Source organism: Manis javanica, chromosome 4 (genome assembly GCF_040802235.1).
Source record: "Manis javanica isolate MJ-LG chromosome 4, MJ_LKY, whole genome shotgun sequence".
In the NCBI taxonomy this organism is placed as follows: Eukaryota; Metazoa; Chordata; class Mammalia; order Pholidota; family Manidae; genus Manis; species Manis javanica.
The window spans coordinates 163,857,100-163,884,938 of NC_133159.1; the positions used below are offsets into that span (position 1 = coordinate 163,857,100).

The 27,839-nt window shown below is 38.8% G+C and overlaps 1 protein-coding gene, 1 long non-coding RNA gene and 1 pseudogene across 3 annotated transcripts; 2 read left to right on the forward strand and 1 right to left on the reverse strand.

The window, feature by feature from the left end:
• Positions 1-557: 557 nt before the first annotated feature.
• On the reverse strand, positions 558-25,346 carry LOC140849283 (squalene monooxygenase-like). The gene is made up of 9 exons (XM_073236284.1): positions 25,056-25,346; positions 21,783-22,035; positions 16,446-16,626; positions 13,255-13,328; positions 12,241-12,354; positions 11,989-12,160; positions 10,099-10,194; positions 4,081-4,222; positions 558-1,091 (listed from the first exon to the last, which is right to left on the reverse strand). The coding sequence occupies exons 1-5, from the start codon at positions 25,344-25,346 to the stop codon at positions 12,281-12,283; spliced, it is 873 nt and encodes a 290-aa protein (XP_073092385.1). The 3' UTR covers positions 558-1,091; positions 4,081-4,222; positions 10,099-10,194; positions 11,989-12,160; positions 12,241-12,280.
• On the forward strand, positions 6,720-9,170 carry LOC140849268 (protein angel homolog 2 pseudogene; annotated as a pseudogene).
• On the forward strand, positions 15,496-27,832 carry LOC140849291 (uncharacterized). Of its 2 annotated transcripts, XR_012131029.1 has the most exons (5): positions 15,499-15,850; positions 16,434-16,540; positions 25,094-25,214; positions 25,768-26,432; positions 26,622-27,832. It is a non-coding gene; the product is annotated as an uncharacterized lncRNA (long non-coding RNA). The 2 variants fall into 2 exon arrangements; XR_012131028.1 differs by having other exon boundaries at positions 15,496-15,850; positions 25,094-26,432; positions 26,593-27,832.
• Positions 27,833-27,839: the final 7 nt, after the last annotated feature.

Consider the following 27,839-nt stretch of genomic DNA (forward strand, 5'->3'; position numbering starts at 1 on the left):
CTGAAAAAGAAATTTCTACTATGAAAGCTTTATAAGTCATTTTAGCCATAATCATTAGAATCTGAAGTAGCCCTTTAATATTTCAGGTTATGTATTACTACTCTTTCAGGGGGAACAAATTACTTCAATGGTATTACAGAATTTTCTGAAGTCTTATGATACCTTCTGAATGTCCATAATCCCTTCAAATATACTGTAAACTCAGTAAATTCAAACTGATTTTAAGGCATGGTGGCAGATACTGCAAGTGCTTATTTGTTCATTCACTGTTCCTTGAAGTAACCTTAGCCTGGGTTGTTAACATACAGAGTGAAACTTGTAAAGCCCTTGACTGCTTTCCTGTATGAATGTGCTATTTTCAGACAACTCAGAAAAGAACCTTATCAGATTGCCTCACTAGAAAGATGAGGAAAGGAAGGTCCAGAGACATTAAGGCAACTTCCCCCAAAGTCAGATTTAAGAGAACAGGTTTCCCTGTATATTTTGAAATCCACTTTGGTTTTCTTTTCCATTATCATGAAGCTATGTCAAGAAGTCCAGAACAAGACAAAAAGACATGAGAGTCCATTCTTCATTTTATTGAAGTGACCCACCCACAGTGACTCATCCCAACTACTGAATTTCAAAAGATAAACTGCAGGTCCTTGGTGTTAGCACTAATTTATGGTAACAGTCATTTCCTTTAAACAGTTATTTTCCTTTGCCCTTCATTTTAATTTGCAAATAAAAGTATATATTTACATGTTTATATACAAATAACTTCAAAAACAAATTAATTCCAATCTTAGTCCAAGAGTTTCCACTTTAGAAGTGGTATAGTACTATGCTATATATACCCTTTCCAAAAGTCTCTCAGGACTTGGTGAGTTCCAAATACTCATCCACAAACTGTTCCCCTTTAATAAACCAAGTACTTCATTTCTGAGTAAATTAGAGGAAATATTACAGAACATGCTTTGTACAATATAATACCACTACTGAAAATGGCTCTGGGTTTTGTAATCCAAGGTTCTGATTTAAAGCAAAAATATGTGGCATGGACTGCAACGGCAAAGAAGTGTCCAATTACAACTAGAGGGTTAGGAGACAATCTGTAATAGAAGAAAATATATATGTATTAGTAAGACCCAGAAATTAAAGTTTACTCATAAAAAGACATCCCAGTTATGTATCATCTACAAAGCTAAATACACAGTCTGCATTTTAGAGAACTTTACAAGCTTGTGTCTTCCTGCTGAATTTGATGGCAGGGACAGACAAAAAATGTTTTTTACAAGACACTACTTAGAATATACCTCCGTCAGAGAAGCTAGTAACTCCTCTAAGTATAGTTTATATAAATTCTATGTTTTGAGCTGTTTTCTTTCACTACTCTTGACATCCAGTCCGCAGTACTAGATGGCCTGGCACAGTACTGACATTCAGATTATAGATGAATGAGGAAACACAGAATTTCAATTTTAGACTTTGCCGATAATTATCACTCTACATACATCTGTTTGTCAGAACTATTAGCAAGTTTCTTGAGTCCCTAAACTTCAACCAAATTAAAATTTAAATACAAATTTCTCTTATCCATGGGTTCCATATATCAGAACATTTATTTAAACCCACAGGCCCAAAACAAGCTTCTATTTTAATGAAGGGTTTTAGCTTCACCTACCACCAACTTCTAATCAAAACTGTTTCTCAGAAGTAAAACAAAAGATGAAATACTGCCTTTTTTTCATTTCTCTGAGCTAGTGGATAATAAAAATGGTAGAATGTATATGAAAGATTTGCAGTAATTCATAAACTGAACAGTCCTAAGAAAATTTGCAATTTTTCCCTTGTCACCAAAGCAACTTACACAGAAAGCAGCCCAATGGGACCAGTAACACATTCTCTACCAAGTTTGAAATTAAAAAAAACAAGCTTTTCTTAGTTGATGCAGGGAATCTAAAATAAAAATTTTTTAATTACTCCCAGTCAAACTGTTCACACATTTGTGTTAGGGTGCTAATGATATGTCAGAAAAAATGAAGCTGTAACATATATCAAACTTCATAGATAATTTTTAAAAAATCTAGTCCTGGAATTTTAATGACCGAAAAATTCTTTTAAATTCCATAATCAACATTATGGACAGTAGCTTTACTATGAATATATATACATTTTTATTAATAAATAATTACTATACCAAACATGCAGGTCCTGGAAGTTGTTTAAAAGCTATTTCCTTGATTATATTGTAAATTCATTAAATGATACAAAATATTTTATAAACTTTTTGTTTAAAAATACAATTCTAGAAACCAAATTCCCAATCACTCAAATGCCCAGCTTGTATCTCTGAAATAATAATAATGCCTTTTATTGGTATAGTATTTTAGGCTTTTCAAAGTAATTCATTAAACCCTCACAACATAGCATGATCGATCAGTAACCTTTTTAATAGTTAAGCATTAATGTTCTTTTCAGGTATGCCTACATTTGTATTTACAACAGAAAGAAAGAGGATGCGCTAGGCAAACTTTTATTCCAATAAAGCTCTTCCCTCCTCTAACTCTCATTATTTTCTTTATGTTGTTTTGTTGGCAGATTCAAATTCATAATGTAAGACACTCAAGAGCTTACAAAAGCTTAGGAAGAAGAGCTTAGAAAGACTCAAAACTTAGTATTCTTTTTACTTCCCCAACCAACCGTTTTAACTTCCATTCCAAGTAGCAAGGAAGGAGTAACTGGCAAATCACAATCAATGAGTTGTTTTTTTAGCAAGAATGATGGTTATGGAGGCTACCGAAGGCATTTGTACAGTATCATCCTTTGTAATCAGATCACCAAAGGGTGGATCACTAGGGCCTCATCTGGGTCACAGAAATAGCTTTGTTGTCGATATATGAAGTAATGGGATTTGAGTTACATGTTTTCTTGGAAACCTAAAGGTCTAGCTTCATTAGCCTACCATTAACTAATTTGTATGCTGCTGTAGTTGTCTTTTTCTCCATCTCTAACACTGCTTCTGCTAGGTCATGTTCTCCTTAATACACAGATCGATTATCAACTCACTACAATATGTTAACAAAAACAAAAGCATGAGAATATTCAAATGACTAAAAGGTGGATGCATTTTGCTTCTTGGGCATGGTTATTTTATAAAATGTAAGCTTCACATTCATTTTATAAAATACTACTTTGAGAAGAAATTGAAACTAGTATCAGAAAGAAATATTAACAATGGCATTATATTTCAATTCATGGCCAGAAAGATCGATCCATCACAACCTTATGCATTTGGGGATATGTATGGTCCGATTGGGACCAGAGGAATTAATAACAGTGAATTATTGAGGTATTGTTATTAAGGTTGTCCAAGAGAAGACAATAGCCTTCCACACAAAGTAGTGGATATATGATGATTAGAAGCTAAAAATCTTACTCAAGGATGGAGTTAAAGGACTATGAACTTGTGAGTCTGCAAACTCAGGAAACATTTCTATTTGACCTAATCACTAACTTTTGAAAATTAAGTTCCCTCCCTGTGCTAAAAATTTGCAATTCAGTAATGTTCATTAAAAAATATCTACACTTACCATCTGGAGCAGAAAATAATTCATAAAGAGCCTGAGCAAGGATATTCACAACAAAAGAATGAGACATTTTTCTTGTCCAATAGAATGATTTTTTGGCCAAAAAAGAAAAAGATCACTTATTATATGGTAACAGGGGAAAAAAAGAACAAACTGCTGTTTACCTTAAACTGTTATTTACCCTATGCCTTATGTTCAGCATTTACACACACACACACACACACATTTCCAGAGCAATGAGTTATGACTCTGAAACTAAATTCACAATCACTATGGGCAAAGCGAGCCATGCAAGCCAATGTTATATAACACCCAAATACAGAAATTGAGAAGATCTGTGAGATTCACCAGTAGCAAGTCAGGGTCTGTAAGCCTCAACAGACTGCCTAAGAAGCATTACTAAGGATCAGACTCCTAGGTACTTTCCTCCAGCAAAGTCCCATTCCTCTGAAGGTCCAGAAAGAAATCTGTTTTGAGACATTTTTGCCAAAGAGTAAATTTAGTATCTTACCTGGAAAACAGCAGCATCATTATAAAGGTCAGGAATACCAGTTAGCGTGTTTCTCCACAGCTTAATGTCTTTAAAGACAACAGTCATCTCACCCCTGTAAGAGGGTGCCTCATGTTGTAGGCATCTCCCAAAAGAAGAACCCCTGTAAAGAGAATGTCTGGGTCATGGCACCATCTGAGTGCATCCCTTAAGGCAGAAGCTGCTCTACTAATTTACAAATGTTACGAATGAGAGCTAGACAATTAGAGTGTGAAAACACAAAGGAACAAATGATAAGTTTGCTGAGGCAAAATTTCCAAGGGTTGGCTCAGTTAATAGTTCCTGTGTACCTACCATGCGCCAGACAGTGGGAATACAGTGAGAACAAGAGCATGTTTCCCACCCTTATGAAACTCACACATGAATCAAAGGGGAAGTCAAAGTCAAAATGTTTGTTTATAAGGCCTTTCGTGACAAAAAAAGTACCTATAGGCAGCCAGGCATAAAAAGCAAGTCTTCGAAAGAAAAAAGCAAATCAAAAGATCTCTAACATTTCACTTCAAAGGTTATACTTCAAACTGAAAAAAAAAACAATAGGCAGCTATTCCAAACCCATCAGAAGTTAATTTAGGAGAATGTAAACCTGGACTGAATCTTATCCGAAATCTTACCCTTGAGTCAAAGCAGAAGAAGGAAGCTCCCAGTTTGACTCAAGGTGCACCTCCTGACTGAGCTGCCTGACACTGAGATTCCCAGTCTGTTGTCAGACTGGTTAGACCTAGGACTTAGATTTTAAAAAGCACTTAATAATTTTGTCTGTGAGAGAAATTAAGACAACAATAATAACAGTGCTGAGGTGGTAAAATTATGGATAATTTTGTTCTGTAATGTCACAATATACTACATAACTACGGAATATGTTAATATGTATTAATTTACAAAAAAGTAGCTTCTAAATTTAATTCAATTTTTTACATATTACTTGAATACCTTCACTAAAAAACCATAAATTATAACTAGCTTTTATTCCTCCTTCTCCATGGAACAGTCCTCATCCCTCCAACTGGGATATGTTCCCACAGCAGGTTGTTAATATTGTTTTGGCATTGGCTTCATTCCCCTTTGCATATGGTTTATTGACATGACTGAGAGTTCATTATGCTTGTTTTTATGCAGCAAATTACAATCTGTTTAAGTTCAGTAACTACAGCATATTGACAGCTCCCATTCAGACCTCTCTTTGAAGCTCCCCACTCAGGTTTTTAATGGTGCTCCCTCCACATGACACCTCCAAATGCCTACCGGCTCACTTCATGCCCAGTATGTCCAAAAGTGAACTCACCACTTCTCCCCACACTTCCCTAAACTTACATTCTTTTTCCTTTCTTTCCAGTGGCAGCAAATAGCTGGCCAAATTATCTAAGCTTGAAACCTGGAATCCACTAAGAGGCTTCACTCTCCCTTACTATATTATCCAGTTAATCATGGAGTTTCATGCATTCTACGTCCTAGATATTTCCCAAATCCATTCCCTACCTTCCATTTTTATTGCCACATCCTAGTTTAGGCCTTTCATTATCACTGATAGAGAGTAATTAAATAGTCTTACTATTAGCTTTAGTCTGAATGAACTTTCAACCAAATGACCCTCCACAACATATCAGAGTAATTATCTCTAAAATAAAAATCTTACCATGACACTATCATGTTTTAAACTTTTCAATGAACTGTTAGAACAAATGAGTTCTGCAAGATTTTGAGATACAAGATACATATGTGAAAATCAATTTTATGTCTATACACTAGCAATGAAGCATCTTGAAATTAAGAAAACAAGTTCATTTACAGTAGTATCAAAAGGAGTGAAATACTTGGGAGTAAATTTAACAAAAGAAATGTAAAACACTCTGAAAACTATGGAATGTTGTTGAAAGAAACTTACATTTATAGTCAACTGAATTTTGACAAGAGCGCCAAGGAACTCCAAAGGGGAAAGAACAGTCTTTTCAACCAGTGGTGCTGGGACAACCCTGGACCCCTTCTTCACACCATACACAAAACTTAATCCAAAATGGATCAAACACCTAAATGTAATAGCTAAAACTATGGAAGTCTTCATAGGAATCAATCTTTATGACCTTGGGTTAGGCAAAGCCTTTATAGATAATAGCATCAAAAGCATGAGTGGCAAGAAAAACAAATCAAAACTAGACCTCATGAAAGTTAAAAACATCAAGAAGTGAAAAGACAGTCCATGGAATGAGAGAAAAGTTTTATACATCATATATCTAATAAGGGACTTATTTCTTGAATATATAAGGAACTCTTAGAACTCAACGATAAAAACTTCCAAATTTGTCCAGTTAAAAAAATGTGCAAAGTCTGAAAGGACATTTACACAAGTGGCCAATAAACACATGAAAAGATGTTCAAAATCATTACCCATCAGATAAATGCAAATCAAAACCACAAAGAGATATCACTTCATACTTACTAAGATGGTTATGAGCAAAAAGACAGATAACATGTGTTGTGAAAGATGTAAAGAAATCAGAACCCTCATATATTACTAACAGGAATGCAAAATGGGCAGCCACTTTGGAAAACAGTTTAGCAGTTCCTCAAAGAGGTAAACAGAGTCAACATATAACCCCAAAATTCTACTCCTAAATATACACCATGAAAAATGAAAATATATGTCCACAAAAACTTGTACACAGATATTCACAGCAGCATTGTTCATAACTATAATTGGAAACAACCCAAATGTTTATCTGATGAATGGATAATCAAAACAAAGTATATCCACACATGGAATATTATTTGCTTATAAAAGCAAATGAAAGGCCGGGGGGGCTGGAGCGGCGGCCCGGGCTCCGCCGGGGCGGGGCGGGCTGGGTCCGGGGAGGCAGGAGGTCCGGGCCTTGGCGGGTGCGTATCGGCCGCCGGCAGGGCTCGTGCCTGCTCGACCAGGCTTGGCCTCGGAGCCCCGGGCCACTTCGCCAACCCGACCTCCAAGCCAGCCTGCGCCTCCCGGCCCGGCCTCCTCCCCGGGCCCGCGCATCCTCCGGGAGCTGAGTCCGCGCGGAGACCGCCCGTCCGCAGTGGATCCCGGGGAGCCTGACGCGAGGGGCCCGCGCGCTGCACACGCGCCCGGGGTTTGTTGTTTATACCCCATGTTATCCCATCACCAGAAGAGTCTGGGCAGAGACTGGACTGCACCGTGGGAGAATCTGCAAAGGTGTTGCTGGAACAGACATATTTCTAGTTGTGTAAGGTGGCCTGGACATTATTCTCGTGCTCCTTACCCGTACTTCAGCAGTAGGCACTTTTCACTAAATTGGAGACCACCTTGTCTGTTTGAGTCTAGAACTCAGTTTCCATACTGGAACTGGAGACCTGACAACCTGAGCCAGACATCTTTGATTCATCTCTCTAACGGCATGCACTCTGAGGGAGATGAACCTTCGTCAAAACGAAGAAAACACCAAGGCGCAATAGAATGGCATTGGGAATACATATGTAACCATAATAAAGAAAAAATGACGATCCTAGGAGACAAAAATGTTGACCCCAAATGAGAAGACAGTGACAACAAGTTTGACTTTTCCGTGATGTCCTATAACATACTTTCACAGGATTTACTGGAAGACAATTCACATCTCTATAGACACTGCCAGCGGCCAGTATTACACTGGAGTTTCAGGTTTCCCAATAGTTTGAAAGAAATTAAACACTTTGATGCAGATATACTTTGTTTGCAAGAAGTTCAAGAAGATCATTATGGAACAGAAATCAGGCCAAGTTTGGAATCATTTGGTTATCACTCTGAATACAAGATGTGGACGGGAAGGAAACCTGATGGCTGTGCCATTTGCTTCAAACATTCCAAATTTTCACTCTTTTATCAGTGAACCCAGTGGAATTCTACCGCCCTAATGTTCCTCTGTTGGACAGAGACAATGTTGGATTAGTGTTGCTCTTGCAGCCCAAAGTTCCTGGTGCTGCGTCTCCTGTGATGTGTGTAGCTAACACACATCTCTTGTATAACCCAAGGCGAGGTGATATTAAGCTGACGCAGTTGGCAGTGCTGCTGGCAGAGATTTCCAGTGTTGCCCATCAGAAAGATGGTGGCTTCTGCCCTATTGTTGTGTGGTGACTGTAATTCTGTTCCTGGTTCTCCACTCTAGTTTCATAAAGGAAGGAAAATTGAACTATGAAGGACTTGCCATAGGAAAGGTATCTGGCCAGGAACAGTCTTCACGGGGACAAAGAATTTTATCTATTCCAATTTGGCCCCCAAACCTAGGTATCTCACAGAACTGTGTGTATGAGGTACAGCAGTTACCAAAAGTAGAAAAGACAGACAGTGATTTGATGCAAACCCAGCTGGACAAAGCAGAGGTCTTGGTGACAACTGAAAAATTATCTTCAAATTTACAGCACCATTTCAGCTTGTCGTCTGTTTATTCCCATTATTTTCCTGATACTGGAATTCCAGAAGTGACTTCCTGTCATTTCCGAAGTGCCATAACTGTGGATTATATTTTCTATTCTGCTGAAAGGAAGATGTTGCTGGGCAGCCAGGAGCTGAAGTTGCTTTGGTTGGTAGTTTGAAACTTCTAGCTAGACTGTCACCTCTTACAGAACAGGACTTATGGACTGTTAATGGACTTCCTAATGAAAATAACTCTTCAGGTCATCTGCCTTTGTTGGCTAAGTTCAGACTTGAGCTCTGACTCTTCTGTGATTACATACTGTATTCTCTTTCAAAGAACCTTAAGTTCTTAAGAGTTTGCATGTTGCTTATTTTTGTGCTGTAAGAAAACATTGTTAAATGTTTGAAACAAATACCAGAAGAAAAACGTTTACATAATTTTCTTTTTAATAATGAAAAAATATTTTCAGGACAAGTGTGAGATCTAAATGCTCTTTATTGTAAAAGAGTTGTATTTTTTATTAAATCCCAGTAAACTGACAGTGATTTTTAAATATAATGCAACTTCTTTAAAAAAAAAAGAAAGCAAATGAAGGACTAACACATGTTACAACATGGATGAACCTCAAAAAAGCCACTTACAAAGGACCATATATTATGATTTCATTTATAGAAAATGTCCAGAATAGGCAAATCTATAGAGATAAAAAGCAGATTAGTGGTTGACTAGGGCTGGGGGTTAGAAGGAAATGAGGAAGGCTGCTCATGGGTACAGGACTTCTTCTTGGGGTGATAAAAATGTTCTAAAATTGACTGTGGTAATGGTTGTAAATACCTGTGAATATACTGGAAACTAATGAACTGTACACTTTAAATGGGTAAACTATATAATTTGTGAATTATATCTCACTAAAGTAATTTTACTGAGGTATAAAACTTTTAAATGGCTTCTAGAAAAACCTTTTCAATGACTTTCCATCGTCTATAGTATTAAACTAAACTTTCAGTAAGTATCTTACCTTTCTTCTACTCTGACACCTATCCTTTGCCCCAGCCATGGGCAACCTGAGTTCACTGAAAGTGCCACCATTCCTCAGTCCTCCTGGCCTTTGTGGATACTATCCCACGTACTCAGAAGTCCCTCATCTCACTGTGCAACTCATGAACTCCCACTCGTCCCTCAGGCCCCAACTCCAGCTTCACTCCCTGAGCAGTATCTTCCCTCACCACCCTTCCCAGGTCACAGGCTCCCCTCCCTGCCTTGCAGCTCCCTTCACGGTGAATCAGTGGTTCTGAGAGCAGGCTTCTATCATTACAGCATTTATCAACGGTGTTCTGAAATTACCTTCACTAGAAAACTGCGTTCTCTAGACTATATGTAACTGTTGTAGCCTCAATAGCTAGCACAGTGACTTGTATACACTCAATATTAAATAATAAAGATATAAAATTAATCTTGATTATTAGTAACATATTAATCCACAGTAACCAATTCTCTGTCCCACAAGTTATTCCCAGCAGTATAATCACATATGGCATTTGGAATACTGAAATTGAGTATTTGGAATATCCTTTATAAAATCAGTCCAATAAAAGAATACCTCGTTTGTTTACTGGTGAAGAAGGAAGGAAGCTTGCTGGCATAGCTCTCAAATGAGAATCCTGAGTGGCTTCTAGGAATGGTTCTTTCAGGTGATCTGCAAGAAATCCCACCCCACCATATAAATGGCTTAACATTTCAATATCAAATTATCACATTTTCTTATCAAGTATAAACAAATACCTGCTATATGTCTGTTATGGTTGTCACATATATCCTTGGTGACAAATCAAAAACTAATTATTTCAATAATAAATTGTTCACTATGTACCTAGTTATTCATGCTGAAAAAAAAGGAATCTAAGAGAAAATTAATGTAAATCAATATATATCCAGTTGAATGAACAAAAAACTAGAGAAAGAGTGAAGCAAATTTAGATGAAATGGGACAAGGAGAAAAACCACCTGCCCCTCCTCCGAATGTTAACTGATAGGTGTCATATTTAACAATTTATGGTCACCACCATATTCAGATTAAATATACCACCAATTCAGAAACAGCAGGAGAGTATGTACAGTAGAAAAAGGATAAGATGTAGAGAGCTCTACCTGAGCTTCAATTTCTTCATCTATAAAATGAATGGATTGGATTAGCTCATCTCTGAGATACTTCCCAGTTTTAAAGTTTTGTGCTTCTACTTGTATAGAAAATGAACTTTCTTTTCATATAGTTCTCATTGTAATCTGGGAATACAGGAACAGAATGCCTAGTACTGAAATTATTCTATTCCTTAAGGAGTAGAATTTCAATAATCTAATATTAACATAAACCTGTAAATGGTTTTTCCTTCCATGATCTTAGGGCAGTCTGCTCCAACTAACCTCTGAATTGGAAAAAACAATCTATAGTAAAAGAAAAAAAATGCTAAGAATATCATGATACTGACTATCCTTTTCCTAAATATGCCTAACTCATTTTTCCATCTGAAATCTTCAAAAATGTCTTAACTGAGTGAAAATGTATTGAAATGTTGAAAATGTCATTATTAAAAATCTAAATTGATCCATCTATACCTTCATTTCTGTTAATACTCTGTTATAAAAGAGTGCTTTTGCTTAGTTAAAAAAAACTTGAAAAAAGAACATTTAAAAAAAATTCACTTATACCAAGGATTGTTTCCTATTACTATATTACTATAATCATATAATTAGCAAGCAGGACTTCCCTTCAATTTTTCCAATATTCTTAATAATTTTTTACATTCTTTTCTTACCTGCATCTTCCCATTCTCAAAAAAAAAATCAGAATATAATTTTTGTGTCTGCAATCTCATGAAGCCTTTCTGTATTCAACTCAAAACTAAAAATCATCTTAAAGACTCCTTATAGCTTTCATGTTCTGAGGGCAAGGATGTATTAGCCAGGCAGACCTGGTTTCAAACTTGGCTGTGCCACTTCCTAATAGTTTGTTCTTGGAGAAGCCAAGTAATCTCTCCAAATCTTAGTTCCCTTATGTGTAAAATGGGGGTAATGATAATGCCTACCTCGGAGGGTGGTTGGTAGATTAAATGAAATTGTGTTTTCTTAAATAGTACACATTCAATAAGTGGTAGCTAGCGTTTCTACAAAAGCTAAGCACAAAAATAATTAAACATAAGACTTTAGGTTGCTCTTCAGACTACCTTAAAAAGTACCATATATGCCAATATTAGTATTCTAAAAACTATGCTTTGTTAATATGAATAGATTGAAACTTTTTTTTAACTTTGCAATTTTATGTGCTAAATGGTTCAGCTCAGAGTACCTGACTGACTAGATGCATTTTTTCATGCGCCATCCTTACCTCTGGCCCAATTTAGACACAGCTTTAGTGAAAACTGGAGATGGAGAACCTTTTGTGAAATTTGCTTTCAGGCTGTAGATTACAATGGGAAATGAAATCTTTTCTTACCAGGTAATTGTGGGTAAATTTTTTCGACCATGTATTCTCTTAAATTCCTTGGCATTTCTCCTCGAATGTCAACAAGTACTCGAGTTTCATTAGATGAAATCTGGTAGATGAGAACTGGGCTTGGGTTAGCTAAAATAAGTTCAGCATGATGTGCCTTAAATTGTGGTGCATTCTAGGGAAGAAATAAAATATTTTAACAATTTTCAAATTTCAAGTTGCCTTTATTTTTCTATAATTACATTCGTACAGTACCTTCATAAGAAAGCCAACAAAATGAGATAAAACAGAAACTTTATTGGAGGTCAGGCTTTTCCTGAACTTGGAAAAAAGTCCATCTGCAACAACAGTCAATGGAGCGTGCAGTTCCTACAGCAAACATAAAGCATATTCAGCTAAGTGGTTAGAAATACAGAGGAAAAGGACTGTTCCTTCAAAATGTGCATGAAGAAATTTAAATATATAATCAGACAACATTATAGAGGCTATTTGAAGATAATGCTTTGAAGAAACTATTTTATGGGCTTAAGTTAATGCATGACCAATCTTCAGAGGTGCGTCATCTGAATCCCTAAGGATCACCATCCTTCAAAGCTCTACCATTCAAACCATCTGGGATTAAGCTACACTTTAATAAACAACTACTAAGCAAGCATAGACCTTGAAAAACTGAATATCATTACAAATTTCAAGTACAAGCCAGATATTTTTATTCTAGAATTTTCAAGCCTCATACAGTGCTTTCAATCAGTGGCTAGGGCTAAGAGAATTTTGTATATATGGACTATGTACAAAATTAAATATACAATACAAATGATACAAAAACATATTGGGCAGTTAAAGCCCATTTTGTTCAAGGGTAAACTGTACTGGAAACTATTTAATTCTAGTATTTCCCCAGAGAATCTCTTACTTGTACCTTTCTCCTTTAAATAATTGCGTATTTTATCCTAATACTTTCTTTTATAGTGAATCCTTCCTTTTCCACCTTCCAGTTCCCCTCTGCTTCTCTGCTAGGGTATATTTCTCATGTCCGGTTTTAATACTGTTAATATAGTGGGGTTTGCTTATGAAGTTATTTGTATAGCAATGTGTTGCGATCTAAAATCCATCTTATTGCAGAGGGCTTGGAGGGAACTCAATCCATCTGAGAAATGAGAAATTGCTGAGCCTACTTTTTTAAAGGAGTAGAAGAATAAGAAGGAAAAGAACCTCTTAGGAAGAGCTATCATTTGATATATCGCACCCTGACGTCTCCAGTTTCTTTACCTTTGTACTGAACTCCCACCACAGCATCATCTTCTTCTAATAACTGCAGCACAATGCCCTCGATAAACTTTGTACTAAAAGGTAAATAGAAATCAATTCTATAAGAGCACATTTGAATAATTTAAATGAGGAATCATAAACTCCTTAATTCTTATCTCCAGTTTGCTCTTGTAAACTGGACACACATGCTTTGTGAACACATGTCCACAGAAAAAGGTCTAGAATGACAAAAAGCAAAAACATCATTAATGAATTTTAGAATTATGTGTAGTATTTTCTAATTTCCTAAAATTGAAGACATGTTACAAATGTAATGATTAAAAGAATACTTTTTTTTTCTGAGACAAAATCTGTAATAGTGTGTCTGTAGGTAGGTATTTGATATGCCCTGCTTAATTAGCAAAAAAATGATATCCAATGAAAAGTTACACAATAGAATCATGAAATAAGGGTAAGTGATTGAAAGACTATGGATGACAATAGACTAGAACAGATTGAGCATGCAGAATTACATAGTCATTATGAATTCTATATTATATATATATAAATATGTAAAGCAATGTTACAATGATATAGTATATTAATAATATATAAAAATAAATATATATTAAAAATAATATAGTGCTCCTGGGTTGAGAATCCTTGTAAGATCTTTCCAACAGTAATGGAATGTTATTTTGTATTTCTCTTTCTATTCTTTCATTAATTTGAACAAATATGTATGCGCATTTAATAATATGTTATTCAGTGATTTTAAAATATTTACTCTGCAACCTAAGTAAATGTCACCTTTATAAATTCTTCATTATGCCACAGCAATGCAAATGTGCAACTAATACTGGTTCTGATGATTCCAAATGTCTACGTGTACTTAAGTCACTTAGCAAAATTTTGATTTTCAAAAATGTTGACATCCAGAAAGAAAAAAATAGCCAGTTTCAAGAAACCTTTGTTACTCTATTTTACAAGTTTAGTTTTCCATTTTCAAAGTCATTACCTACTCAAAACTGTTCAGGGTTAGGGCACTAATAAAATCTGAATGTAGAAAAAATTCCATCATAAGAAAGAAAAATCACTTTATGTTGAAAATGTTTGACAGTGATTAACCCTGGATATTCATTCCTATGAATTCATTATCTCTGGTCATAAAGTCACTGGTTCTATAAGTATTTTAGTGGACTAAATTGCATAATGCCAGCCTCTAGTTTATAAACATACCTAATTTATGGTGAATGGAATCTGTGATGAGTGAGCTTTTGAGCTAAAATACAGAGTGCTCAGAGCATCCAGAGAATTGAGGGCAGCATGTACACATTTTAAAGAGAAAGAATCCTATTTTCTTAGAAAGCCTAAAGCCCTCCATGGCTAACATTTCCTTATAAAAAAGCAAGATCATTTTCTAAATGAAAAGTAACTTCCATTCCCTTTACTACTTAGCGTCCAAATGTAATGGGCCTGCAGGTACAGAGTTCAGTAAGATAAGGCCTGTTTCTTCAAGGCCTTAGGATCAAATACGGTATTCAGCGGGAGAGATGTCAGCATCTCTAACCCAGTATTTGGTAATACATAATAATGTTGTTGATGAGGAGAGGAGTACTTAACAAGCATAAACTTATCACAACAGTATGCATGTGGGTGTGTACATAAGATAGTAGCAATATATATAACCTTATAATAGTAATGATTAATATTTTCATTGTTAGTGACCATAGTCTATGCTAGCTTTAAAAAATGTTACTTTTCCAGTGTTTTAGAAGTTTTTGTTATAAAATATATATCTACTTCCTTTTGATAAAAATATAAATTCCTAGGTCTACCTCCTATAGACCCTGATTTCTGAGTTCTTCATCGCTGGACAGGTATTGCCTATGACTCAGATCTCTGGGCCACTCTCTCAACAGCATTCCCTGTGCAGTGTGTTCTGGGGTGCATCTGCCAGGAACTGTGAGGCTATCTGTTCTCCCCACTGCCGGCTATTTAAATGGAAAGTTCCTCTGAGTCTTTTGTCAATTCAGTAGGCTTGGAAAGATGACAACATCCTCTTACAACAGTTTTCCACATTAGACGTAAATGTGCACTTTTTAAAATTCTCTCCTAGTTGAACATAACCTTCTGTTTGCTTTCTTCAGTATTTTTATCACGTTCCAATTCTTTCTTCATGTTTCATTCTCACATATTTATTCCTACGTTTAAAGAGCAGCAGTCCTCTTTAATCTTGGCCTCGCCCGCGTCCGGGAGGCCGGGTCCCGGTTCGAAGGCGGCGGGCGGCTCGCGCGGACCCGGCAGCAGCGCAGCGGCGAGCAGGGAACACGCCAGGGAGGAGCCCAGGAACTGCGTGGTGGACGGGCGGCGGCGGCGCGGGCTGCAGCGGCGGGGCGGGGCGGGGCGGGGCGGGCCCCCTCCGGGCCCCTCCCCCTCCCCTCCCCTCCCCCTCCCCGGGGTCTCCGTGGGCCCGGCGAGCTTGGGCGGCGTGAGCGGGTCCGGCCGGCGCTGCCCACGCCGCGCGTCGCGCTGCAGCCAGGGCCTGGCGGGCGCGCGTCAGGTGGCGTCGCACAGGAAGCCAGATGTCCGAGCGCCCCTCATGCGGAGCCGCGAGGTGAGGCGCAGGCGGACGCTCCTCGGGCCGCGCTCCCGCTCGCTCTCCGGGAAGGGGGACCCCGCCACGACGCCCCGCGTTGCGCGGCCCTCCGGCCACCCCCCGACCCGCGTCGCCTCCCCGCCCCCTCCCCGAGGCGCGGCGGCCGGGGGGGGGGGGGGGGGGGGGGGGCCTGGAGAACGGGGCGCGGGCGGCGGGGCCTGGAGAACGGGGCGGTGGGGGGGAGGGGCGGGCATCAAGAATTTTTTAAAGTAACAGATTTTTATCTCAATTCATTAAAAAATAAAATACATGCAGACAGTTTTACATACCCACACAGATTCATACCCAGATTGGAAAATACAACCGGACTTTATCCACCAAATATTCATACTAGTTACTTCTAGTGAGAAGGATCATGGATAATTTTTATAGTCTTCTTTATGATATTCTTAACAAAGGCACTGAAGATCTAACATTCTTCTAACTTATGGTTAACATAATATCTATATTCCAGCCTATACCCAAACACTCACAAAAATTTATAATAGTGTGTTAACAAAGGCCAAGGTTAAATGTGTTCTTTAACATTACATCTTTGAAGCTGGAGTCTTACTTGGGCTCTGCCATGGCTGCTTTCCGAAGACTCATGATCAATCCTCCACGATGGAAAGCTCTTCCGCTCTGCACTTGATTGTTTTCCGATAGAGGGTAAGGAATTTGAACCTCTGACTTGCTTTCATGATCATGAATTATGTAGCCATGTACATCCTGGGGATCAGTACCTTGTACGTCATCTGCAAAACTATTCAGTTCAAAAATACCGATTTCATTAACGTGCCCAGAATTCTACTAGGCACCAAGAGGACAAGGAGGCATTGAAAATGAGTCTCTGTCTTCATCAAGCTATGAGACCGTTTGGAAGACTGGACATTAATGTATTTTGAAATCTTAATGCTTCTGGAAAAGTACACAAATATCCTAAAAAGTTGCCAATTAGCAATATCTTCCATTTGGATCTCAGTAAATTGCCAGTCTTTACTCAGATGTTAGTAAAGTTTGTAAAAAAAATACTATATGCTTGAAGCCCATCTAGTATTTCTATAATGTTTTGTCCAACTACTAAGATAGCTTGTTTTTCTCAACCCGTAACTGTATTACAGATGTACTTTATATGCTAAAACTGACCAATTTAGAACACACCAGAAAATGTAAAAAGGATAGCAGCATAATAAAATTTTGCCTTGGGTAAACTATCTTAAGTACATAAATAAGGTCTAATTTAAGATTTCTGGGACATGTCTCTATCTCAACTTTATTGATGGAATCAAATACGACAGACTTTGGACACTTAAACAGGCAGAAAGACAGAACCTTAAACTTCAATGAAATTCATGCTTCAAGAATAATAGATATTAATAATTTAGAAGCCAGTGACATTAACTACAGTTATCACTAGCCATTAATCATAGGGCTCCATAATTGTGATATTTGACTACTTACTGGTTAATATATCAGATAAAGTAACATGGAAAACACTCTTCCACATTAAAAAGTACAGAACTGCTTTCCATTAAAAAGCAAGCGAAAAAGCAAAAACAAAAAACCATATATGCAAAACATGAAGAGCAACTTCAAAGTCAAACCAGTAAGCAAGTTTTAAAGGCAACAGCATAAGGGTATCAGAACTACAAGCCAAGAAAGCTAGAGTTGTAAAGGGCACTCCTGGAAAGCAAGTAAGGGTCTCATATGCAAGGGACATTGGAATTTCACACCATATATAAATTTCTTGTCAATAAAATAAAGATCACAAAACTCAATTCAATGACCTGAGACATGACATGGAATTAAGCCATCTACCCAGGACATGACCCATAAGAAATCCAAACATAACTTTGTGCTCAAACTGAGTATATAGTGCATATTAAAATATGTATCATTTATGAAAGCCCAAATATAAACCAGAGTCAAGGAATAAATATAAGAAAAGATATGGAGGATTTATGAAACTATAAATACATTAAAGACCTAACTGAATGCAGGGTATACCACATTCATGAATAAGAACTTCAAATCAATTTTTCAAAATTGAGCTATAGATTCAGTATTTTTTGAGTCATAATCTTGACAGAGTTTTTTAGTTTCATGGAAATTGAGAACCTAATTATAAATTATATACAGAAAAGCAAAAAGACCAAGTAAAGTCAAGATGATCCTATAGAAAATGAGGTGAGGAGGAGGTCCCCCATTAATTACTGAGACTTCGATACATAAAGATAAAGCATTTAAATTATAATATTCATTTTAAGAGTTCTAGATATTAATCTTAAGCCAAAGGACAATCAGTTCACTTAATAAAAACCCACACTCCATGAGGGATAAGGTCCATATTATATAAAAAGTCCATGCTCCAAAAAGTAACTATTCAAAGTGTTTCTATATTCCATATCTCACACCTGAGGGGAAATTAATAGCATAAGGAAGATTAAAAGGACTTGATACTAAAGGATTTATGGTATGTGGACTAGCTAAAATACTTCATAGGTTCTCTGACACTTGATGAACTACATATAACAATCCATTGAGGCTTGTGCCATAACCTTGGAGTTGTCTCCTGAGGCCAGATCTCTAAAGAATATAGTTGGAGAGCATTTCTGGTTGCCTCATGGTCAACTAGAAAGGTAACGATCCTTCTCAGCAGTGTGTCACCCTGGCCTCAGGAAATCTCTTGTAAACTGGTGGTTTGGAAACCCATAAGGACAGAGATGGAATCTCCCTTCTTCATAAGGCACTCTCTCCACATGGGTCCTTACCCAGTAGTCTTTTGCTTTTCCTCCTCACCGACTGCTCCTTCTCGGTCCCCTTTTCTAGTTCCTGCTCACCTCACTGATCTCCAGATAGTAGAGTTCCCCAGGGTTCATTCCTGGAATGGTAATGTCTTCTAGTCTCATTTAAATTCTAGGACACCTCTCTCTCATACCAAACATTGACATCAGTAAGTCCTGCTGACTCTTCCTTTAAAATACATTTCCAGAATGTACTCACTTCCCACACCTCTACTGCTATGACCCTGTTCCAGTCTAGCAACTCTCATTGATTCTGCAATAACCTCCTAACAAGTCTCCTTGCTTCTGACCTTGCCACTTTATGATCTATTCTTTTTTCTACACAATAACAAGAATACTTGGAATATTGTTAATCATCCTTCTAAAATGTGACATTGAATAATTCTTCTTAAAATTCTCCAAAGGCTTCCATGTGGAGTCAAAGCCAAATCCATACAGTACGTTACAAAGACCTTTTAGAATCCAGCCCCGATAATCGACCTGACCTTTTCTCTAACTATTCTCACTCCAGTCAACACCACTCTCTCTCCTCACTCTTTTAAGAGGCCGGGCTTGCTCCTCCCCCAGGCTTTTCCCTTGATATTTTTTCTTGCCCCATATATCAAGGGCAACTCTCTTACCTCCTTCCATTCTTTACTCAAATATCATCTCTCAAAGAGGCTTTCCCTTCCCCAACCACATTATTTAAAATCACATAGCTCCCTATCTCCCTTTTTTCCAAAATCCTTATAACCATTAACATATATTCTTAATTTTATTTTTACCTTTTATCACCAGCCTCCAAACTACCCACTAGAATGTGTACTTTCTGATGGCTGGGATCATTTTCTGTTTTGTTCACCACTGTAGCCTCAGCATCAAGAACAGTATCTATAATATGATCAATGCCTAATAGATATTTGTTGAATGAATGAATGAATGTCAGTTCTTTAGTCACCTCCCTCTCTTGCATTATCGCGTTCTGCCTCACTACTTTCAACGTCACCAAACATCCTGTGGTATCAAGATGCACCTCCTTTGCCTTCACATCCACATCTCACTACTGCCCTATTTCTGTTTTTTATTAGTGAAAAACTCCTCGAGAGTAGTTTTCTATTCTCCAATTTTTTAATCTCCCACTCACATCAGTCTGATTTTGTCTCCACAACTCCACCACATCTCAATGTCACAAGCAAATTCCAAGTTGCCAAATCCAATGGCTGTTTTTCTATACTCATCTTACCTGACTTTGAATAGCAAACCAGGACACATCTGTCCTTTCCTTTATTGATACATACCCACTCCTCCTACTAGAAACATTCTCCTCTCTTGGATTAAGTGACACCAAACCCTGTGGCTTTCTTCTGCCATTCTGCCAGCTACTTCAAAGTCGCTTGTACACTGTCTTCTTCAAAAGTCAGCCTGGATTGGTTTATTCTGTTTTCTCTTTTCTCCCTACATGATCTCCTTAAATGGTTTTAATCATTGCTGTGGCTTTTAAGTGCTACAAGTATGCTGACATCTCTGAAATTTCTAACTCCAGCTCAAACCTCTCCTCTGCACTCCAGATTCATATATTTAACATGTTCACTTGATCTCAATGTCCTCCAAATTTCCTCCAACACCTGTTCCTCAACAGGTCATCTTCCTGTCAGCAAATGGTACCATTACCTACTGGTTGTTCAAACCAGAACCTAGGAATCATTTCTAATACCTCCCTCTTCCTTCTATCTCACACCAATTCTTCAGTGACTCTTGCCATTTCTGCCTCTTAATTTTATTGTGAATCAGTCCACTTCTCTTTATATCCTCTGCTACCTTGCTAGTCCAAACCACCATTATCTATTGTTTGAACTTAGCAATGAGTCCCCACTAGACTCCTTGCTTTGATTCTTGCTACTCCCACTGCCGCAATCTTAGTCTACTCACCACATCATATCCATGTATTCTTTCAAAATAGCATTCTACAAACTGCAGGGTATGATCAGTGATAAATTGTGAAATGAGTTTCAACCTGTGAATTGTATACTTGGGTAAAATGACAAGTATTTATAAAGTAAAATAAGACAAATTTCATTCCAATTTAAATATTACACGTATGTACTGAGGATGGTCAATGTGTTTGTTACTGTAAGTAGCTGTCAAAAGTTTAAGCCACTTTATAGAGGCATAATCCAGATCACATCACCTCCTACTCTACCTACAAAACTGTACAAAGCGGTATCTGCTTACCTCTCCAACCTTAATCTCAAGCCACTCTCTGTAACCCATCACTCAGTACTTTCTACCTACACTGGTGTCCTTGTTGGTTCCTTGAATAAAATAGCAAATATTTACACAGTGCCTACTACATACCAGGCACTGTTCTGAATGCTTTGCATATAGGAATTCATTTAATTCTCATTAACAACCTATGAGGCAAGGACTCTTAGTATGGCCATTTTACAGATGAGGGAACCAATACACAAGAGTTTCAAAACTTAGCCAAGGTCATACAGCTTTTTAAGCACCTGAGCTGGTATTCAAAACAGGCAATCTAGTTTCAGCATCAATGCTCATAATTACTCCAGCATTCCACCTACCACATATGCCAAGCAAGCTCTTTCTCAGTTCATAGCCTAGACATATCTTGTACTCTGATCCTCAAGAGTATAGTTGATCTGTTTTGTTCCCCAGTATAAATCTGGTATTCAGTACAGCACCTCACAAAGTGGACAGTGAATAAGTATACCCTAAATAAATAGTTAAGGGCTTAAAAAGCATTGGCTTAATGGATGAATGATGCTTAAAAGATTCTACAACAGGCACATAATAATATGCAGTCTACACATGATAGTCCCCTTCACCTTTCCCTAAAGTTTATGCCCTCATTCTATTTTTCCAGTCCTTCATTTTGATTATTACAATTTTTCAGCCACTTCATTGTATCTCACTAAGTCTACTTCATGTCTTCTCATACTACTAAATGCTTTTTTTCTCCTTTGCTCTCATTTTCATGGAAATTTGTTGGTAAACGAGTACAGTAACTTTTATAAAGAAAACAGAATACATTTTTACCATCGCAGGATAGAGTACAGTGCAGAGTGCTTGTTTGCAGTCATAACTCCTAAAGATCAATATGAACCTACCTTCAAGTCCAAGGTCTTTAAGGACGGGATAACCACCTGGCTGCAGAAATTCTCCAACTATCCTGTCAGGCTCTTTTAAATCTCTCTCAATTACTGACACCTTTCTTCCATCTCTGGAAAGGACTGCTGCCAAAGCAGAGCCAAGGACACCAGATCCCACAATGATAACTTCTGGATCATTTTGAGAAGGTGTTGATGCAGAGGCTGCTGCTCCTATCAAGGCTGTTTCTGAAATACCGGCTCCTTTTTTGCGCTGGTTAAAAAAAAGAAAAAGTGAATTACGTATCCATATGTGTTATCCTTAAATCATACTACTACTATATAGACACACTGGACTTTTGCATCTTGAGCAAAAGCTTTACCTTAAACAACAGCAAATCAAACGAACTATGAAATCTTTAAATACAGGTCATATATAAAAACCAATGATATAAAATACTGGCTAAAGAAAAATGTATAATATTATCCCAATAAGAGTAAGTTTAATATTTTATATAATAATGTATTACTAATAATATGTAATACATAACATATAGACTATATAATTATATATAATAATATATTCTGTTTTCTCAATATATTTAGAAAATGCTGTTCTACAGACGTATTTAGAAATCCACACCAGGCCAAATATAAAAAATACTTTTAAGGGGCTTCCAGGACTATTATAGGGAAAATTCCACAATTAATTATTCAATTCTTCAAATACATACCGAAGATCTACAAAATGCAAGCCATGTACAACTTCTGATACGACTTCACGTTGCAAACTATTCAGCACCTTTTAGGTACTTCCACTATTCATCTTAATTTTCTCCTTCGAGGTTTTCATCTGAACATCTATCTTAACCTAAAATCACTTTTATATAATGAAAAGACTGTCAAATCCTGGCTACTAATCTACTAATTGGGAATTATTTAACACAACAAAATTCCAAAGGAGTAAAATGACTATTTATCCTTTGGAATTCAACCTGATCACAATTTTATTTCCTTAACATATAAGAATATATTTAATTTACCCTTTCCTTTTCTTCTGATACTCTAAAGAGGGCGTGATCTAACATCTGGTCCTCCAATGTATAAATAAATATTAAACCTATTCCTTGCTGGGCTGACAGTAAAAACTTTACTTGATCATAAGATGACTTTTTCATGAAAAAGGCCTGTTTTGAGAGATTTATGCCCATTGAGAGTAATAACAGTGAGAGTGGGTTTTTCTTTTCAATGAATAATTCAATATTGTAATAAGTATTTTTTTCTTGGTATATGGATTCACAAGTGGGAATGTATTTCAGATACAGAATTCCAAGAAACCGTCTTTCTTGAGTTCTCTGACCTTAACGATTAAAATAAGATCAAATGCCATTTTCAAAGGGTTTTAATAAGTCCCAAGGCAAAAAGCTGAAACCATTTAAATAAAAGACTTAACCTTCTAAAAGATAAAACCCAAAACCTTTTAGAATTTTAATTCTCTGTGATTTTAATATCCATCCAGTCTTCCTTTATCTCTATAATGGACTGGGGCATTGTCCACTCCATTTTTAATAATTTCTCTTGGAGAAATCACCTTTTTGTCCTTTAAAGAGAAGATAATAGAGTTGACTCTTCCCATCACTATTTCTTAATGACCAGAGCTGATTATCCTTAAATTACTGTTCACAGAGCAAAATAAGGCCCTTTTCTCCTCTTAGCTATTTTTTAATAGTTTTTCTTCCTAAAATTTCCCTGTTAAACACACACACACACACAGACACACACACACACACACATACACACTTGGAAGGTCAGAATGGGAAGCACTAGTGGGAACTCAGTACTCAATACACAGCCTACCAACTCTGGTGTTTAGAAAATGAGCATAAAGTCTGAGGCATTCACAAAGTGAAACCCATTACTGACTACTGGTGATCCAATTCCCAAGTTATCTCAGACAATACCAAAGTATTCAAATTGAGAATTAAAGATTCCCTCCCCTTCCTTTTCCATTCCTCCAACCCACACCCATCATGTGTCACGGAATTCAGCACTACTCAAATGTGCCTAACAGATGTGTACTACCTTTAGACTAGTATTAATAGCTGCTATTTATTAGACAGTTATGAACCAGGCATTTTCCAAACATTAAATCATTTAATTCCCTAACAGCAGGCTATGCCACCCCCATCTAACAGAAAAGGTAAAAACTGATTCTTACAGAAACTAAGGTCTTCCAAAGGTCTGACAGCCAGAAGTGATGGAGCAAAAATTCTAGACCAAGTCCTCTGTTCTGTAAGCCTTGCTCATTTGTGTAAGTAATGTAGACACAGAACCCTAAGAGCAAATTACTTGCAGGCCACTCACCCCAACTCCAGATCATCATTATCCCCACCTGGCCCACTATTTGGGCTCTCTGACCTGATATCCCTGCTTCCATTCTTGTACTCCTACAATCCACTCTCCAAACAGTAACCAGAATGCTTTTAAAAACTAAAAATCAAATATTGTTACTCCCATGCTTAAAAATCCCCCCAGTGCTCTTGTGGAAAATCCAAACATCCATGGCCAACAGGCCTTATATATTCTGGCCTCAAAGATCTCCCTCATCCCTTACCACTGTCCCCTTCGCTGCTGTCTTCCCAGGGATTCTCATACTAAACATCACGTGAAAAACAGCCTTTGATTTAGGAACATGACTGAACTCTGGACAGTAGCCAATTACTCACTTGATTTAGTATATTACTACACCGATTTACTCCAATTATTCACTTGATTTAGGATATTACCACACTGATTTACTCAAAGCTCCGTTAATGTGGGGAGAGGAGGGTGTTTTGTCCAAGACTAAAGTGCTGAGCATTTTTACTGTGCCAGCTCTTCCAAATGTTCTGTCACTTCCCCCAACAATCACTTCTTACAAGCAGCAAACTTTACCTGCAGGTTTCTTCTCAGGTACAAACACAATTTTTACCCTAAAACATTTGTTTTTACATCACAGAAAGTGATTCTGTCCTCCTTCAAAATGAAATTCTAACATTTCCTTTCACCTTTCAAAATCAAATCAATATTCATAATCAATTTCATTTAGGTTGGCCCAACCAAATGAAACAAATGTTTTCAATCATCCCTAACGGTGTCAAGGATGCAGCCACAAACAGTCAAAGACTTAAAAAGAAAAACTGAGAATTCGTATCACTGTATCTAAATTATTGCCTTTTCCCCTTAAGGAGAGTGACCCCAATCCTAATTTAAAATAAGATACTCATTTGTTTGACCACTTTGAATTCAACCTACCCGCCTGGACTCAAGCTGCTCTTTATTTTCTGATCCAGGAGGGGATTTGGCCCAGAAGAAGCCAATGAAGGGCAAGGCTGACATAATATCCGAGAAGACGGCAAACTGGGACCCGCTCCGCTGGCGCCCGAGGGAGATCCCGTTTCCGTAGCGACAAAGGTACGAGAGCACCAGGCCCAGCGAGAGGAACACCAGCACGCACAGCAGGAGCTCCTTGTTGGCCAAGGAGACGAAGTCTCCGCATTTCTTATAAAAATAGGTGAAAGTAGCAATGCCAAGAAAAGTGCACATGGTTCCAAGGCTACTTGGGTGACTCTGGGTCCGTGTTGGGATCCTTTTTTTCCTTGTAGGGTTTGGGTGATGACAGGTTTTCCCCGAAATGCTACCAAAAGGAGCACAAGAAACCGGCCAAACTCCAGTAAATACCGTAAAAAAAAACCAGGATTGCAGTTCAAATCAGAGCTATTTACAAAATCATATAAAGTTATTACTACAAAAGTATCTGAAGACAGGAAAGTTGTCCAGGACTTAGAAAGCAGTATTTAAAAATCGCCTACTCCAACAGCACCCGACCGGGCTCTCCTCTTTCAGCCAATCCATTTATTTCCTTTTCTCTTGTTTCCTGGATGGGTTTTTCCTGGGGGTTATTGCAGGTGCTGTTTTTAATTTTGATGTTGGCTCCTAGTGCTGAAAAACCTTTCTCTCTAACCAGCAGCAGGTGCCCTTTCAGAAGACGGTGAGGGGTAAAAAAAAAAAATCAAAGAAATCTTGGCGCTGCGAGAAAGGTGGCCTCGCCTCCTGAGACCGCGATGCCCGGGCCGGGCTGGCAAGCGCGGAGTACGACTCGCCCCCCTTCGGGCGGCCAGGCTACGCGGCCCAGGTGGAAATTCTGGGCTGCCGTCTCCCACCAAAGATGGCCTCGGCTTCACCACTGCGGCTCCGGCGCAGGGAGGGGCAACCCCTGCTGAAAATCTCCCCACATCAGGCTCCTATACACCAGCCCCCGAACCTTCCAGTCCGCGATTCCGTTTCCCCGCAGGTGAACGGCGATCTCCAGACAACTTCCCTTAGAGGGCGGCGACTCCCGATGGCCTGTTCGCCAACATCCCAAGCTCCGGCGCCGCCGCGCTAGTAACCAGAGTAACCAGCTGAGCTCCGGAGGCTTGTCACCCACCCCGCGCGCCCCGCGGCCCAAAGGCTCCGCCCAGGCGAGGGACCAGGGGGCGGGGCTAAAGGAGGAGGGCCCGCCCCGCCCTGCGCGCAGGCCTCGCCCGCCGCCGCCGGCGGCCAGTGAGGGCGCCCACCGCTCATATGCCGAGAAGGCGCAAATCGCCGTTTGGTCAATCGCGGACGCCGTTGCCAGATCGGGGACGCCAGGTGAGGCGCTAGGGCGATGTTGCGTGATGGTGTAGGGTGGGACTGCGCTCGGGGGGCCCTGCCACCTGGTGGGCTGATCGGAGGGCTTGATTTGGCTCCGGCGGAGGTGGGGTTCGAGGGGTTCGTGCCCTCGGGTCCGCCTTCAGGTTTTTGGCTGCAGCTCCCGCTGCTGGGGTCCTTCCTACACAGGGAGAGGCAGAGTTGGTGCCGAGGACGCCCCTGCGCCACCTAAAGTCGAGATGTTTCCATTCATTCCGTGGACTTTACTGAGCGCTTACTACAATGCCATCCCGGGGCCACAGGGATGAATCAGACACCACCTTTTTGTCCGGTGCCTAGTGTGTGTAGAACCTAGACGGCGGTAGAAAGAGCTACCGGTGTGTGGAGAACCGGGCGCTCAAGCTGAATCTGGAAGGACGAGTAGGCAGCAATTGCCAGAAGAAAGGAAGAAGAGATGGTGTGCCGGGTTTTCCCTTCCTCTTCCCCAAATTGTCAGGCAACTACGCACTTGTCGTTGTGCTCAGGCTAAAGACACCCTGATGCTCTTAGCCCCGTTCTCTCAAGATAAGAAACGTGGGAATGGGCGTGGGAGGACGAACGTGAAATAGAGATGTGCCTTAAGTGCCCGGAGAAACTGGGTAGACAGGGAACCATGGAAACCGGAGGCTGTCTTTCACTCGCCCTGGAGGGAGGCTGGGAAAGTCTCCGAGGAAGTTGCATGTACCCAAGACAAGCATTCTGGAGGAAACAGTAAAAGAGTGTGAGTCAAAAGGTGAGAGACAGCCCTTGTTATGAAACGATGAAACCTCCCCAGGATTTACTGACTCCTGATAACAGTGCCTTTGCTGACCTAGACTGCCTTGCCTACTTTAAACTCTATGACTTCATGTACAAATTCTGCCCTCTGGAGCACTGCTGAATTGTCACCTTTTCCATCAGGTCTCCACTGACCCACACCAAGTCACATGATAGTTTATTGATACCTATTATCCCAATCTCTGACTACACCTGTAAATTAAGCTTTATCATCCCACTCATCCTTGAGGGAAGGCCCTCTGTCTGATGAATCAGAATCACCCACAGCACCTAACACGTGTTGCACTTAATTTATCCTCCGTAACAAAGTTTTGATGAATGATGAATGATAGGTAGTAGGAAGACCAGATGACTTGAATCAGGAGAACTGGATTCTGGCAGCCACTAACCAGCTTTGTGACCTTGGACAAGTCAAAAGTCAGTCAGCCTCTTGAGGGAAAGGTCAGTATCTCCATGAAATCTAAATTCTTTGCAATCCTGAACCTGACACTTTGCTGAGTTCAAGATAGTATGGCACCTGCCATCATTTTTCATCCCAAATATTGTATGTTTTATCTGCTAATAAAATATTTTACATGTCAAAACATTTTC